This window comes from Microtus ochrogaster, unplaced genomic scaffold (assembly GCF_000317375.1).
Source record: "Microtus ochrogaster isolate Prairie Vole_2 unplaced genomic scaffold, MicOch1.0 UNK8, whole genome shotgun sequence".
NCBI classification, from domain to species: Eukaryota; Metazoa; Chordata; class Mammalia; order Rodentia; family Cricetidae; genus Microtus; species Microtus ochrogaster.
The window spans coordinates 3,878,999-3,896,497 of record NW_004949106.1 but is presented as its reverse complement, the minus strand read 5'-3'; the positions used below and the strand labels follow the sequence as shown (position 1 = coordinate 3,896,497).

The 17,499-nt window shown below is 41.8% G+C and overlaps 1 protein-coding gene across 1 annotated transcript in view; it reads right to left on the bottom strand.

Annotated features, from left to right (window-relative positions):
- Positions 1 to 1,439: 1,439 nt before the first annotated feature.
- Positions 1,440 to 17,499, bottom strand: part of Sf3b1 (splicing factor 3b subunit 1) — a 37,612-nt gene continuing 21,552 nt past the window's right edge. Inside the window, exons 12-24 of the mRNA XM_026788839.1 lie at positions 16,757 to 16,843; positions 16,395 to 16,665; positions 15,967 to 16,112; positions 15,723 to 15,869; positions 15,506 to 15,631; positions 13,897 to 14,118; positions 13,286 to 13,468; positions 13,089 to 13,200; positions 11,918 to 12,038; positions 11,116 to 11,247; positions 8,037 to 8,309; positions 5,632 to 5,848; positions 1,440 to 3,529 (exon numbers count right to left, since the gene is read on the bottom strand). Of these exons, the coding sequence (XP_026644640.1) occupies positions 3,371 to 3,529; positions 5,632 to 5,848; positions 8,037 to 8,309; positions 11,116 to 11,247; positions 11,918 to 12,038; positions 13,089 to 13,200; positions 13,286 to 13,468; positions 13,897 to 14,118; positions 15,506 to 15,631; positions 15,723 to 15,869; positions 15,967 to 16,112; positions 16,395 to 16,665; positions 16,757 to 16,843 (2,196 nt within the window). The 3' untranslated portion in view covers positions 1,440 to 3,370. The remainder of the gene's footprint in view (positions 3,530 to 5,631; positions 5,849 to 8,036; positions 8,310 to 11,115; positions 11,248 to 11,917; positions 12,039 to 13,088; positions 13,201 to 13,285; positions 13,469 to 13,896; positions 14,119 to 15,505; positions 15,632 to 15,722; positions 15,870 to 15,966; positions 16,113 to 16,394; positions 16,666 to 16,756; positions 16,844 to 17,499) is intronic.

The following is a 17,499-nucleotide window of genomic DNA, read 5'->3' as shown; positions in this document are numbered from 1 at the left end:
AGTGCTGGGATTAAAGGCGTGCGCCACCATCGCCCGGCTCACAATTTTTTTTTTAAATTCTATAATACCAAGGGTCAAAAATCAATTTTAACAGTTAAGGGAGCATAGAATAATACTAAAGGTATCCATCGGTGGGAAGTATCAGCCTGCAGTCAAACGGAGGCCTGCCAATCATGTTCTCATACTCAACCTTCCAGAATCCTCTCCTCCACACAACAGAAATCACCTCCAGCACCAACATGGTGGCTTACCTGTGGTTAAGTTCCACCTGTAACTTCACTTCCAGAGGACCCGACCCTTCTGACCAGACACCAGGCACACTTATGGGGCATAGATTTGCAGGGAAAACATAAGCATAAAAAAATGTAGTTTTTTTTTTTTTGACTACCTATGTAGCCAAGGGTGGCTTTGAACTCCTGGCCCCATCTCTGCGTCCTGAGTGCTGAAATTGCTAACATCTGCTACCACAGGCTTACATGGTGCTGAGGACTGATCCCAAGGCCTTGTGCATGCCAAGCAAGCCTTTTACCAACCAAGCTACAACTCCCCAGTTCCCCATGGTGATGTCATTTGATATTTTTAGATTTATTTTGTTTCTATTTATGCCTATGTGTGGATGTATGTCCTGAGGACAGACGTCTGGACAATCTTCAGCACTTACTTTGCATAGGACTTATATGGCCACTGACCATATAAATGCTAAATATCCTCTCTGCTTTCCTCACATCCCATACTTAATCAGACAGGAGTTCTACTTAACGTCTGAGCCAGACAGGCATGGTGGCATGACCCTGTGGCCCCAGCCCTTGCAGGGTAGAGGAAGGACCACCAGGAATTTAAAGTCAGACTGGGCAACAAGTTCCCAGCACCCTTTCAAACACCCCCAAGTCTGAATGAAGGTAGCTGAGTGTCTCTCAACCTTGGACGATTACTCCCCCAAAAGATAAAAGTTGCTATCTAGAGGCTTTTTTGTGGTTGCATAGGAAATGGGTATCCCTGGCACCTAAGTTAGAAGTTGGGGTGTATTTATAGAGCATCCCCCCGACAAAGGACTCATCTGTCCTGAAATGCAGAGTGATTCTGGGATTGCTGTATTACATCTTTATGGATCTTTGACTGGAAACCTGAGCCAGACTACTTAACTGACAGAGCTGGAATCTTTTTTTGGGGGGGGAGGGTTGTTGTGTTGGCTTTTTGGCAGGGTTCTTATATGTACCCCAAACAGGTAAACGTGCAACCCCCAGCCACTACCTCAAGTACTAGGATTCTAGGCCTGTACCACCGTGCCGACGTCAGTTTCTTAGTTCCTGAAGAAAACACATCCCCTAATATTTAGCTTCACTTAGAATGGCCAGCAACATAATGAATATGGCAAACAACAGACCGTACATACAGTACCATACAGAGTCGACTAACATTAAGAACTGTTATACTACGACTTTAAATATAATAAATTTTATTTATCTGGTGGTACATGATGCTCAGAGGGCATCGTACAGCAAATTTTAAAAATACAATATAAAAAAAATCAAACAGCCAAAGAAATTAATTCCATCAGAGGGCAATGGCCCATGGGGGGAGGGGGAGAGGAAGGAAGAACGGGAAAGGGCCAGAGTAAAGACCACCACCTGCCCCTAAAGAACATTAATTCTTCCTGCCTAAGCTTTGCCTTAAGAAACATCAAAACAAAGTGCGAATGGTCTCTGAGAAGTTAAAACATAACGTAACAGCTTTCACAAGGGTATATCACAGAATGTTTTCCTTACTAAGAGCATGAAACAACCCATACACCTTTGAGGATCTATTTGGTCAAAATCTTGAGGTTACAGCCTTTAGCACTTCTTTCCCTTATCCATCCTGCAATCACCTCCATCAGCAAAATGTCACTCAAGCAGACGGTCTTCCGTCAGCTCTGTTTCTAACGCAAAGCTTATTTCCCATAAATACACAAACTTCAGCTATATTAAGTATTTTAACTGATAATTAAATCTTAACTTTGAGAACTGTATCCAATTCCCAAGATTACTAATTCCCGAGGGTTATCTGAAATCAACTATACAAAACAGCGATATTTAAAAGTGCATAGGGCATGGCTAGAAAATTTCTAAGAACAGGAAAGTGGTCTGGGAATTTGTGTTTGATAGAAGTCAGACCACACACAAAGAAAAACAAGAAGCTATGTGCCCTGCCTGGGAACATTTAATGCTCGGTATCAATTTTATAAAAGCAGAGCAGAAGCTGTTTCTTGGTGTCCAGCGGAGAGACTTCTTGGTTAGTCAAATCCTAGTTGTTCGAAGAGCAAAGTCCTATGCTAGTCCCACTGATGGCAGAATCATTTCCCTCTAGAATCAACAGAAATACAAACAGAGGAAGACAAAACAGTGATGGGGGAAAAAAGGTTAAAAAAACAAGAAATTTGGAGTATAAAACTGATTTAAACATTGAGAGCCTGAATGCTTGGCTCTTCTAGAGCTGAGAGGCATGTTGGCTCACGCTGCACATGTAAACTACTGTGTTATATCTGTCTGCTACTAACAAATCAAATCCAGGCATTTTCTTTTAACTTTCTACTTCTCCCATATAGCATCCTGATCTGTAAGGACTCTGCATATGGCCCCTTCCATTATACTGGTTCCAAAGGCAAAGCCAGGTCAGATGCACCTGTGCATCCCCAGACAGCACTGTTCCTACCAGGGAGAAGAGTTCTGAAGGATAGACAGTGTCCCCACTGTCTGAACACGGCCCACCAGGAGCTGGATGCGACCTAAGATACATCCTCTCTGCCCGTCACAAAGCACTGAGACATCACCAGGTGACAGGGGCTGTGTAAGTTCTTCTAGGGTGGAGGATGCTCACGCCACACTGAGGGGAGCGCCCCAAAGGGGCTCTTCTCATCAACAATGGACTTTGACAGGGGCCACCACTGTACAGTCTGTCCTGCTAACTATGTTCTGTAATAAACCAGGTGACAGAAAATGAAGTTAAACCACTTATTCTACACAAACCAACTTTACCAAAGTTCTTCATTTTATAAGTATATTCAAAAAACACACACAAATTAACATTTTGTACACGAATGTTTATTTCTCAATTTAACATTCCCTTTAAACACAAGGAATGAATTCTAAATCTTCATAAAGATGAATAAAAAATGACAATCCCTCCAGTATAGTGTGTAATCACTGCGTCCTTGGTCACTACTGGCATTTACTGTTTAACATCAAAAACAAAGTTATTTCAAAATCATGCTACTGGATTTCTACCTTCCTCTATGACCAGCTCTAAACTGATCTGCAATGTTTTACAAGTTTATATCAGACAGAAGCAAGTTTAAGGTGTGAAACAGCTGTGCATTAGACACAAGATAAAATTACAAGATATAGTCAAGTTCGTAACGAATATAGGTGTTCTTATCATCGTTGTAGATCCTCGGGTAATGTGCTATGAGAGCGTCCTGGGAGCCGATGTAGATGGAGTTGTAAATCTTCCAGTACACATCTCTGACTTTCCGAGCTGGGTGAAACAGACCCTAGAATAAGCAAAACGTAGTTAATTCTATTTTCAAGACCACATATATCTAACGCGACTGCGGACTGTGAAGACGGGGTTAGGAATACTTTGTTTTACAGAGAATTCTCAATAGAGGAATCTAAAGTAGCTAAAAGCTACTTCAGGAAATGCTCAGCATCCTTAGCCATCAGAGAAATGCACATCAAAAGAACCTGAGATTCCATCTTACACCTGTAAGAATGGCCAGTCAAAAACACTGATGACAACTTATGTTGGAGAGGATGTGGGGAAAAGGGAACACTTCTGCACTGCTGGTGGGAATTCAAGCTGGTACAGCCCCTTTGGATGTCAGTGTGGTGATTTCTCAGAAAATTGGGAATCAACCTTCCTCAAGACCCAGCAATACCACTTTTGGGTATATACCCAAAGGAGGTTCAATCGTGCCACAAGGACATGTGCTCAACTATGTTCATAGCAGCTTTGTTTGTCATAGCCAGAACCTGGAAACAACCTAAATGCCCCTCGACTGAAGAATGGATAAGAAAAATGTGGTACTTTTACACAAGGGAGTACTACACAGCAGAAAAAATAGCATCTTGAAATCTGCAGGCAAATGAATGGAGCTAGAAAACATATTCAGTGAGGTAACCCAGACCCAGAAAGACAAATATGTACTCACTCATACGTGGCTTTTAGACATACAGCAAACCAGCCTACAATTCAAAATCCCAAAAAACCTAGACAACAATGAGGACCCTAAGAGAGACATACATGGATCTAATCTACATGGGAAGTGGAAAAAGACAAGATCTCCTGAGTAAATTGGGAACATGGGGATCATGGGAGAGGGAAGAGGAAGGCTGGAGAGTGGAGAAAAATATATAGTTCAACAAAAACAATTTTAAAAATTTACAAAAAAAAAAATAATTCCTTTTAGCTGGCATGGTGGGACACACCTTTAATCCTAGCATTCAGGAGGCAGGAGGTGAGCTATCTAGCAGTTCAAGGCTAGCCTGACCCACATAGTGAGTTCCAAGTCAACCAGGTTTGCACTTGTTGCAACCAGGCCCTGTCTCAAAAAACTAAGTATTTGAAGTACTTTGAAGTGAAGGAAAAAAACCTGGAAACTGCACAAAATTGTGATGGGTAAACACAAAATCTAATTTCTATCTCAACACAGAACTGTCTCCCACATGCTACATCAGTGAAGGACACTAGCCTAGGTTCTGGCAGGAAGGTCTTGCCCAAGTCCAGCAAACAAAAGTCCCTCCCCCCCAGCTCATCTAATTAACATACCCAATCAAAATACACCACCTGACCTAGTCCATTCTAGCACAGACCTCCCTTTTTCTCTTCTTAAAAATTACACATGCATAGCCAGGTAGTGGTGGCACACACCAGGCAGATCTGTGTGAGCTCAAGGCCAGCCTGGTCTACAAGAGTGAGTTCCAGGACAGGCCCCAAAGCTACTGAGAAACTCTGTCTCGAAAAACAAAATCAAAAAACAAAAAAAAACAAGTTACACATGCTGGGCTAGAAAGATGCTTCAGTGAAGAGTACTGGCTACTCTTCCAGAGTTCAGTTCCCAGCAGCCACATGTCAATTCACAACTGTCTATAACTCTGGTACCAGGGCTTCTGACACCCTTACACAGACATACATGCAGGCAAAATACCAGTGAACATAGAATACAAATTATTTTTAAAAAATTACACCTGGTGTTGGGCAGTGGCACATAGCTTTAATCCTAGCACTTGGGAGGCAGAGGCAAGTGGATCTCTGAGTTCGAGGTCAGCCTGCTCTTCAGAGTGAGTTCCAGGACAGCCAAGGCTACACAGAGAAATGTTGTCTCTAAAAACCAAATATCCAAAACCCCCTGCAAAATCATTTGCTGCTGTTTTTCTGCCTGAGTCACAAAGCGGCCACTTGAGCTGCTTAATAAAGGATCTCTGTGAAAACAGGCATGGTTTGTACCTGGCCCAGGTTTGGGAGCAAACCCCACTATGCAGGGGTCTCCTTCAACTGGGTAGTGACTAAATTCAACATAATAAACTAATCACTATTTTGAGTGATCTTGTATAAAAACAACGAACAAAATCAAAAATCACACATTTAGCCCACCTGTAAGCAGTACTGTAACATTCTGCAGGGTCCAATAGCAACTCTCAGGCCCTCCAGAGCTCCCATGACGGCCTGGATCACGTGGGGTGATGTCTCAAACACATTCGGCCATACATAGTTCAGTAAGTGATTCAGAGAGTCTTCACAGCCAAAGCCATAGACACCAAGTGACATATGTTGTACCACTGCGCTAGCTGTCTGCCTGTGCACAAGGTCCCTGGAGTGGAGAGAAGAGGTCTCTTTAAGTTAATCTTAATTTGTAAGAAATATTCATTTGCATTATTAGGACCTGAATTACTATTCAACATTTGACTGTAAGTCAATATCAGCATATAAATCAAAAGTTTTCATTCAAAAAAGTGCTCAGAGTCTGGCAAGCTATCAACAACCTTTCAAAAGCATAATAAAAAACATGAACCGTATAACACCTTTAATTTATTAACTATCTAACATTCACCATAATGAAGAAGGAGTTCTAAGTTTTTCAACCAAGTATTATTAGTAATTCTCAATTGAGTTACTACCTCAACCTGATAGATCTTTTTAATTTCCATTAATTCCCTGAGAATTATGTATAATGTATCTTGAACATATCAATCCCCAAAGCACATTTTAAAAATAAAGACGCAACAAATATTATGAACTTTAAAATTAAAAAAATGAAAAATTTAGCCAGGCAGTGGTGGCACACGCCTTTAAACCTAGCACTTAAAAGGCAGAGGCAGGTGGAGGCCAGCCTGGTTTACAGAGTGAGTTACAGGACAACCAGGGCTACTGCTTGGGGGGAAAAGAAAAGAAAAAAGAAAATTCTAAGAGTTGAAATCACAAAAAAGATTGTAAAAGGCACAGCAAATTATTTTGATGTTACATGAAAATTACAAAAAATACATCTGATAGAAATCTGAAATTTATTTCAAAATGAACTTGATATAATAACTGAGAATATAAAATTTAAATATATTTGCAGTGCAATATATTTGCAGTGCAATATTCAAGTGTTTTTGTTATGAACAAACAACTTTACTTATAATCAATATTTGAAGAGAAAAGTAAGTCATGTTTACTTTTCAAAAACCTCCTCTAAAATCAGAAGACAACTTTAGCCTCAGGTCACACCTCTCAATGGCTGTAAATGTTCAGGCATGCCGCATGAGAAGCAAGGTGAGAGAGAAGCAAGGTGATTTGCTGCTGTGCTGTTTTGTCCCCATAGCTTCTATCTATACTTTCTGGTACAACACTATCTCCGTGTAACTTGACCTTTACAAAGGTCGGAGCTTGCTTCCACTTAACTACAACCCCACTGACATGGGAGCCCCTCTGTATGCTGTGAACATGTTTTAGTACCACTGGTTAAAAGACACTGCTGTGGTCTATGACAGGACAGAACATACTAAACTGAATGCAGGGAGAAAGAAGGCGGAGTCAGAGAGAGGCCATGTAGCTGCCAAAGGAGGATGTCAGAACCTTACTAGGTAAGCCAGTCTTGTGGCAATACACAGATTAATAGAAATGGGTTAATTTAAGATATAAGAGGTGGGAATAGGCCTAAGCTGTTGGCCAAATAGTGCTGTAATTAATAGTTTTTATGTGATTATTCAGGTCTGGATGGCCAAGCAACAAAAAAGCATTTTCTGTTTATTATACCTCACCCAATTTTCAAAACTTTGTTTTGAAACAGGGCAGTCTTATTTTGTGCATGCTGCATGGAATTTCCAATCCTCCTGTATCAGCCTCTGTAGCAGTTGAGGTTAGAGGCTCAATGTGGCCAGTTTAGTGAATAACTTTAAGCTGTACACAAAAGTAATCAGCAGAAAACTTAGCAGTCACTGAAACTGTCTGAGCCCTCCTCCCGCTTCTCTTGTCAGGGACAGCAAGTTCTGTGAAATATAGGCAAACTCTCATCATGTAACTCAGATGGAGTACTGAACTAGCGGCTGCCACTGGATCATCGGAGGCTGCAAAGGAAAGCTGGCCCCGCCAGTCAAAGAGGATCTGATCTGACCTGCTGAGGATGGAGCTCACCTAGTAGATGCTGGCTTAGCATGTGTGAAGCCCTGAGTCATACACAGCCCCCAAAAAAGCAAGCACGGTGGTACATGTCTACAATCCCAGCACTCTGAGGTGCCACTCAGCTGCCCTGAATGACCTGAGACACTGAGAAGAAAACTACAGGTTTCTGTCATGCAGATCAACTCCTGTTCATCTTCTACCCCCTACCTGTTTTAAAAACAAGAGTGAATCAAAATCTAGCTTAAAATATGAAGAGACTAAACCCATTACAACAAATATTAAAATAAGAAATTATATGAAATAATCCATAGTAATGTTTCTTCAACAAATAGGTCAGGTACCTTAATAAACTCTAAGAAGAAAACACTGGTGCCTGCTTTGCTGTGGTCACTCACCTGTCCATTAGCGCGTCCTCGAGTAAAGGCGTTACCGCGTAGATGTAGTCTTTCCCCATTTCGCCGATGTACTCAAACAAGAAGGACAGGGATTTCAGCACTCCGTTTTGAACATTAAGTTCAGGAACTCTGTACTCATTCATTAAGGCGGGGAGCACGGTGAAGGGGGAGCATGTCTCAGCAACAATGGCAATGGCTACAGTGGTGCAAACCCTGTTCTGCCTTTCCTGAACTTTGAGGTTGTTTAAAAGTGTAGCCAATACGTCATGAGGGCTGAAAAGAAACAAGAAACGCATCACACCAATTGAACCTCTTCTCAGAGAAACCTGCAATGGAATGTGGTTATTGGTGGATATTAATAATTTCTGATAAAATGCAGTACTTTTCTCATCACGAGGATTGTGGCTTTTGACTCAAGTGCTTCATATAGGGAAGAAGGAAATGATATAATTATAACCTCAAAAAATAAAATAAAAAGGCTCATACAAATTGTCAGATTTTTCTTAATGTTAATTCAGATGGGTTCATTTTCAAATATAAGCTTAAACTTTTTGAACTATAAAGAAATTTAAATAAGACTCCGAAGCCAGGCAGAATATCCCAAACAAGACTATCCAAACCTCCAGCCTCCCATGCTCACACACACACCATCTCTTCCTCATCTTCCCTGCTCTCCCCTCTCCCATGTTTATCTTCAGCTGGGTCCCCCTAGTTGGTGGCTGCCCCCACACCAAGCTTTTACATACTTCCTCTGCTAAAGCTCAGAGACACTGGGCTAATCAATTCTGCACCGTGTCTACCCAGAAGCAGAACCACCAAAGTCTCACGTCTTCCGGTTGTTCTAGTTTCCTCCCTGCTCCTGTGACAAAGCCCGATGACCAAGAGAAACTTGGGGAAGAAAGGGCTTGTTTCAGCTTCCACACCAGGTCGCAGTCAGGGGAAGTCAGGGCAGGAAGTGAAGCAGGAACCGAAGCACAAACTGTGCAGGAATGCTGCTTACTGGCTTGCACCTAGATCACGCTCAACTTACTTTCTTATACGGCCTAAGACCACATGCTCAAATAAAGTACTACCCACAGGGGAAAGAATGGGCCCTCCCCCATAAGTCAAGAATCAAAACAATCCCTCACAGACATGGTCACCGGCCACTCTCATCTGTGCAATTCCCTGTCTCCCTATGACGATTCTGGGCTGTGTCGAGCTTATAGCTTGGAAAATGACACATTCAGTTTCATTTTCGACAACTAACTGCTTCTCTCAGCTGGGTTCTGATGAAGAAGAAATGAACCATAAGTGAATTCATAAGGCAGATGAATCTGTGGATTACCCTTGGAACAATGTGTTCTTAAAAACACATAAAGTAGCCGGGCGGTGGTGGCACATGCCTTTAATCCCAGCACTCGGGAGGCAGAGGCAGGCGGATCTCTGTGAATTCGAGGCCAGCCTGGTCTACAGAGCTAGTTCCAGGACAGGAACCAAAAAGCTACGGAGAAACCCTGTCTCGAAAATCCAAAAAAAACCCAACCAAACAAACAAACAAAAAACACATAAAGTGAACATTAAGATATGAATTATATATAAATATTGTATGTTGGGAGACCTTTAATCTCACCCTTGGAAGACAGAACAGACTAATCTTTGGAGTTAAGACCAGTCAGGAGCACACAGTTAAGACTCTGCAACCCTCCCCCTAAAAACGGTAAAATAAAATAAAAAAGGAGCTGATGGGTGGCTCGGATAGGGGTTGAGAGCACTGGTTGCCCTTCAATCTCGGTATGAGCTCCAGCATCCACATGGCAGCTAACAACCTTCTCTAACTCAAGATGCCGTGAATCTAATACTGTCTTCTGGTCCCGTGAGGTACCAAGCATACAAGTGGCACAGGCATGTGAGCAGGCAAAGCACTTATATACATCCATATAAATTATAACAATAAAAGATTTAAAGTAAGTTTAATATAAAAAAAACTCCCTTAATGTCAAGCGTTTCATAGCTACATAACGAGTCTTGGTCACACCCACCCCCTTCTTTTCCTGTCTTTCCAATGTCTCTCTTCTCTCCCTCCCCAATCTTACTGAGTCAGGGCTAAAGTCAGCTCGGCAGTAAGGGCACTAGCTGCTCTCCCAGAGAATCCAAGTTTGCTTCTCAGTCCTCACACGGTGGTTCACAACCATCCACACCTTCAGTTCTAGGAGACCCAACACCCACTTATGACCTCCACGGGCACCAGACATGTCCACGTGTACATACATGCATATACACATAAGCAAAACACTCAATAAAAATAAAATAAAGAAAACAATGAACTCCACTAAGCCCACAAAGTACTATATCAGTATGTGCATGCGTGCAGACAGCCTACTGAGGCAGCCTCACAGGGGCCACATTCATACCACGGACTCCCCAGCACATCAGTGCCCAACAGCTCCTCCCCATTGACGCCAGTGCTTTGGCTGTGACCCTGTGGTGGTCATGTAAGCTCATGCGTGCAGTGCACTGTCATATTCACACATGTGCTTCTGCTGCAAACTCTACCCCTCTGGCACTTACAGCCTTGACGCCCCAGCTTCTTTTCATTAGTAAGAGCAATTAAAACAGGGGTCCATAACCGAACAATGTGGAGATTAAAAAACTGGAGTACTCATCCCTTAATAGTTTAAGCAATATTCTAGCCAGGCATGGGGGCACATCCTCTTAATAGTAAGACCAGAGAGACAATCTCTTGAGTTCAAAGCCAGCCTGGTCTACATGGTGAGTTCTAGGATAGCCAGGGCTACATAGAGACCCTGTCTCAAAAAAAAGAAAAAAAAAAAGGGGGGGGGGGGAGCAATGCCTAATCTCCTAAAAAGACCAACAAAAATGTGAATGTACTCTGAAAATGGAACTATTTCCCTCTCTGAAAATGTCTATACTACAGAAGGGGAAATTTTTAAAGCATTCCATCTATTTTAGCTCAATTTAAAAGTTAAAAAAATATTTAAAATAGACAGGGGCAGGTCAGTGATTAAATGAGGTTTTTCTTCAGATGATTAACACAATGGGTTTATTATAAGCTACTAGAAATAATGCAACTACTCACCCGATGGCCTTCGCAATGTACCCGAAAGTGTTGACAGTAGCTCTTCGAATGGCCTTTTTGTGTGCTTTTAGGAGCTCTAAAAGTTCAAAGCAAATCCTCATCCACTCTCTTGCAGATACATATTCTGCTCCCCTAATTAAACAAAAAAAAATTAAAATATTAACTAAATGGTTATTACTGCTTTGCTATCAAGGTGCTTTGATTTTTTGTTTTTGCGGTGCTGGGGATGAAGTCCAGAGCCTCCGTCATGCCAAATAAGGTAGCTGATCTGCACCCCTTACTCGAAGGTTACAAAGTAAATGTGCATATTCAGCTCTGAAACCACCACTAACTCATCTTAACACTAAATGAAGACTAACCTGGCTTGTTAAGTGGTGGTGTACCTGATCTATGGAGTTCCAGGTCAGTCGGGGATATAGTCAGATCTTGCCTCAAAACAAAATAAAACAGAAAGAAAGTTTGGCTCAGTTTTAAAACTACGGGGTGGCGTAATCCCAGCAGAGGCAGGTGGATCTGAGTTCAAGACCAGCCTGGTCTACAGAACAAGTTCCAGAACAGCCAGGGCTACACAGGGAAACCCTGTCACAAACATCACTAATGCTTATTACCAGCCAAAGTGAAATTTGCCTGAAAATACTAATCTTGGATAAGCTGACCATATATACTTAGGTAAGCAGCTTCAAGGAAAACTTGCTTGCCGGATACAAATCCGCTAAATCTGAGAAGAAATATTGCCTAAATGAATGTTTAAGCAAGTAAGAGGATGTCACTTTCTACAAAAATGGCAGAGTAATCTGCTTACCTGTCAGCAATGCGTCCAACGAGATCGATACAATTCTCCTGTACTTTTTCATGCCTGTTCTTTAAGATGGGGGTGAGTCTAGGCAGCAGATCTTTAATTGGTGGTGTCATCTTGTGCATACCTAGTCGGCAGAAATCAAGGAACCGTTAAACCCTGAACTGCAACCTCTGCTCATTTTTCCATTTACTGTGCAATTCAAAATATAAGCAAGTCACTTATGGATAAAATCCCTAGATTCTAAGTAGACTCTCATTGTTTTAAAAATTGTTAATAGCTTTTAATTACATGTAAAAGTGAAAGAAATTAGTGATTTAAAGAACATGGATTACTTAATAACGAGCATGTCTGGATAGTATTTAAACCGAGGAAGGAAAAAACGGGGGTTTAAAAAAAGAGGCAGCTAGCAGGGGGGGGCTCTTGCTCTAACTAGAACTGCTGGCTCTGATTTTCTGTCATTTTTCTCATGTTTCGCAGGTTTACAACTCTGACAAACCAGAAACCCACGAGACAAGAAGCTAAATGAGTGCTGGCGAGTAAGTCTCTTTACAGCACACCCAGGCTGGGCTGACCTGGGGGTCACAGCCAATCGACCTTTCACAGATCCTCACTGAGCAGGGAAAACAGTGTTATCACTGGGAATTATGAACTCTTGGCCTTTTTTCCAACCCTTTCAGCCTTAGAGGAGTTACTTTCAACACTATGTTTAAGTAAGAGATTTTGGGGGGCTTTCCAAGACAGGGTTTCTCTGTGTATCCCTGGCTGTTCCAGTGTTGTAGACCAGGCCGGCCTCAAACTGCAGAGATCAACCTGCCCACCAAGTGCTAGGATTAAAGTTGTGCCAGCACTGCCCAACTACAATGAGATCTTAAACACAGATGTGCCTTTGTTTACTTAAAACAGAAAAGTTCTCTCTCCATACGTTCTGCCAGGAACTCACAACATCTCGAGCTCTAACTGTTTCCATGCCTCCGATGTCCTAATGTCCCTTTGACATATTTAAGTTAATGTACACGGACAGCAGGGAAAGAAGACTTTGTGACTCTGACAACCCTGAAGAGCTCAAAATAAGAAAACAAAACCCAACAAACTCCCAACTAGGACTTTATACTTTGCTTTCCAAATACAAAGAAAATGACAAGGCCAACTCTCACATAAGCAGGCAATGACGTACCTATAACGTTAACAATAGCCTTCAGCGCTCCAAGAATGCTCCCCAATACTTCAGGGTATTCTTCACCCAAGTATTCATACAGCACCACACCCAAGTGCCCCATCAGTTTTTCCTGTAATACAAAAAATGTTTAAAACATTACTTTCTCCATTAAACTACCTGCTAACAATATAAAGCTGGTAGAACAGACAGATTACCTCTTGACAAGTCTTCATTACAACAGCAGTGCGGGAAATCAAGTCAGCTGCCTGTTGCCGAACCTTTGCTGATTTGTTATTTAAACGCCACAAAACAGTACCACAGATCTGAGGCAAGTACGGTTTGACTCGTTTGCCAAGAGCATTAACTACTGTGCCAAAGCCGTTCAACATTACCGAATCCTAAAAGAGAAGAGCTAAGTTACATTTTTTAAAAAACAAACAAAATCACTAAAAATACAGAATTGAGTTTTAACTGAAAGTTGATTGTTGAATAACATTCAATGTTTTCCTAACACCCAAACATACTGTTCGTTCTTAAATCAAATCCAAAAATCTGAGGTAAAAGAACGTCTGTTAAAACTGAGGAAAACTAGTACTTGAAATGTCAAACTTGAATCACTTTTAAGGGGCATCTGCTTTAAACAATGGTTTTCTACGCGTGCGAAAGCCAACAGCAGCTGCCACAACAGTTTGTGGTGATGGGAGGGGGCCCAGGAAACACATGGTGGAAACAGACCTGACGACCCCTGAAGCCGCCTCTAATCTCTACCCACACACATGCACACAAACTAAATTTAAACCACAAGTAAATGATCAGCTGCCATTACCTCTGTGGTCTGTTCCTGGAACGCATAGAGAATGCCATCAATCAGCTGCTCTTCGAGTTTGTGATCAATATCTGCTGCACCCAGGTTGCCCATAATTTTCTCAATTGTTTCCATCACCATCTTCCTGTACTGCTCAGCTTCATCTTTCAGATCATCCACAATCCTAGATATTATCTCTGCTGCTCCTACTTTGTTTGCCAACTCCACAGTCGTATCAACTAACTAAAAAGACAAAACAAAAACAAAACCGTTTTAAAGCTATTACTTTTCCAAGGAAATAAAGCTTACGACTAAACATTCCAAGTTAGAGCAGCACAGCACAGTGCTCCTGCCATAAACCTAGCACTCAAACAGTGAGGTACATCTTCCAAAACTGATTCTAATCTAGCTATACAGCAAGTCCAGGCAAGCCCAAGAAATATGAGATCTTATCTCCAAACCAAAAAGCATTCTAAGTAAAATTATACTTATGTTTCAGCAAGATAGAAAAAGCCTCAATTTACCAGACAAAAACATCGACTCATAATTTAGTACTGGTGAGCTGGGAGGCTGAGGCAGAAGGACCAAAATTTTGAGACCTGCCTGGGCTCCTGAGATTTTTGTATCAAAAAGAAAAGAGAAAAAGAGGGGTACAGAGAGGGTTCAACAGGTCACAGCCACAGCGGACACAGTGGACAATCTGAGTCTGATCCCCAAGCTCAAAAGGGGACCACCAGCTGCTCTCCCACACAAATAAATGTAATTTAAACACAACCACACACGCTTGCCATGTGCACAAACAGGGTGTGTGTGTATGCTCGCGCGCTTGCATGCCTTTTGTTACTAGGTTGGGGACTGAGCTGAAGACCTCAGCAGTTAGGAGTATTGTTTTTTCTTCCAGAGGACCCAAGTTCAATTCCCAACACCCATAAGGTGGTTCACAAATGTCTGTAACTTCACTACCATGAGATATCTGGCTCACAACTGTCTGTAACTCTAATACCAGGAGATCCAATGACCTGGCCTCTGTAGGCACGAGACACACCAAATGCTGCAGAGAGACAATGCACACAGGCAAAACAGCCAAACCATACATATGAAAAAATAAACATTTTTAAATTTTAAATGCACCAGTTTCATGGAAATTTTACATTAAATGCATTTAAAAACACACACACACATAGACACAAAAGAGGCCAGGTATGGTGGAGCAGGCCTTTAATACCAGCACTTGGAAGGTAGAGGCAGAGGGGCTCAGAGGTTAAGAGCATTGCCTGCTCTTCCAAAGGTCCTGAGTTCAATTCCCAGCAATGAGGTCTGGTGCCCTCTTCTGGCCTTCAGGCATACACAGAGACAGAATATTTAAAAAAAAAAAAAAAAAAAAAAAAGGAAGGTAGAGGCAGGGGATCCATGAGTTTAAGGTCTACATAGCAATTTCCAGGCTACACAGTAAAACCCTATCACAAAAAAATAAATAAATAAAAGGGCTTTAAAAGTCCATCTCCTGTCACAGTCAAGAACATATAAATTTTAAGACAGCCAAAGCAAATTATAGTATGTAATATGCATTCTAAGTAGAGAAAGAGTCAAAAAGACTTTTGCGACTCAAATTTTAAAAATGAAAGGTCACCTGTCGGTAGTTTCTTCTATCCAAAGCCATTCTGTGCTGCCAGAAGTGTTTGAAGAAAGGAGGGAGGATCTCTGTCTTAATGTAGTTCGCTTCCACACCGTCCGTCCCGCAGCACTGCTTCACCACCTGCCGGTGACAACACAACACGTTTATTCATATGCTTCAAGACCTCTTTCAACCTTCAAATATGCACCTACAACCTGGAACAACTAATTACCTTCAATACAATTTTCTTCATTTCTTCATCTGGAGACTGGAACTCTCGAATAAGGATCAACATCACTTCTCTAGTATAGTAGTTGGCATATTCTGCATCCATAAGAGGAATAAGATACCCAATAGCCTTTAAGAAAGCGGCCAAACCCTATTTAAAAATATGTAAATAGACACACAAATCAGTAAATTAACTTTAGATGGCCTTAATGGACAGCAACAAACCAGAATCTCAAGAGTGGATTTACCTTTCCTCTGTGTTGGCGGATGCCCTTCCATAGAGGTTTGAGCACAGAATCAAAAGATTCGATACCGTAAGGAGTTGCTGCTTCAGCCAAAGCAGCAATGGCCAAAGCACTGATGGTCCGGACTTTCTGCTGCTCATCCACAAGCCCTACACAATCAAACACAGGCGTAAGCAGGCACGGCACCCACTACCCATTTTCACAGTGCAATCCAAACTTCAGCCATGTATCTAACCATCCCAACTGCAAGACATTCTGCAGTAGACAGAATTCTGGCAAGAGCAGTGTCTTAACAGAAAATATAGCAAACCCCTTTTCAAAGTATGACGCATTTATATGGGGAAGCCCTTCAGTTATTCCCCAGCCCCCATCAGTAACCAAACACTCAGGACAGCTGATCTTTCACAGGTAAAAGTTCTATCACCACTCACCATGTTCGATGATTTCAACTAAGCTTCTGAGATGTGGCAAGATAGCGCAGCCCATAAGAATAGCTATCTGCTGTACAATCTTAATGCCAGTGTGCCTCGCTTGCCAAGACTTCTTGCTTTTGCACACAGCTTTTAAGAAGGGCAATAGAGAAGGAATGCCCAGGGCAGAGGCTACAACAGCAAAAGCTCTAGCCGTTGTGTTTCGGACATACTCATCCATGTTATCTATGTCAGGTCTCATGGTGGAAATCATAGTAGCCAGACCAGCGGCCTACAGAGGAAAGACGCAAGAGCAGCTTTAGTTACCATCCATCGCCAGCCCAGCAAGACAAACGTCCTTTCTAGGAATTTAGTGTGAATACCTTTGCCAAATTAGAAATAATTTCTCTGCCCTCCACTCTAGCATAGTAATCTTCATCAATCAGCAGTGGTTCAATAACCACAAGAATCTGAAACAGAAAAAAAAAAAGAAATTACATTTCCACATCAATTTACAGTTATCAAAGAACTTTGCTAATCGAGGGGTAATTTAAAGAATTTTAACTCCATACTGTCAAGTCCTAGATATAGGTGAAAATAAAAGGTAACATTTTATATTTAAAAATATAAGAATTGTTTTAATGAAGATGATTCTTTATTCTGATACAAAATAAAATACGCATTCTCATTCTAATCTGTCAATAAAAAAATGGGGGAAAAAAAAAGAGTAGTAACTCCCAAGAGTAAAGATAAAAACTTTGCCATCAAATATATTGATACTTGCTTCTGGGAGGAAAAAAGATATGGTAGGTAGTGTGATAACTAATGCTGTCATTCTGGCAGGAAATGAGACTCTGGGAACGCCCACAGGCCACTGTCTCGCAAAGTCCCATTGCCTGGGCAGGAGATCCTGGACTAGAGTTAACACACCTGCACCATAGACAAGACCAGCCTCAATAACACGGTGAGACACCTTTTCACAACCCCTGAAAGAGGGGCTGGAGAGATGGCTCAGTGGATAAGAGCATTGCCTGCTCTTCCAAAGGTTCTGAGTTCAATTCCCAGCAACCACATGGTGGCTCACAACTACCTGTAATAAGATCTGGTGCCAATTTAGACTGCAGGA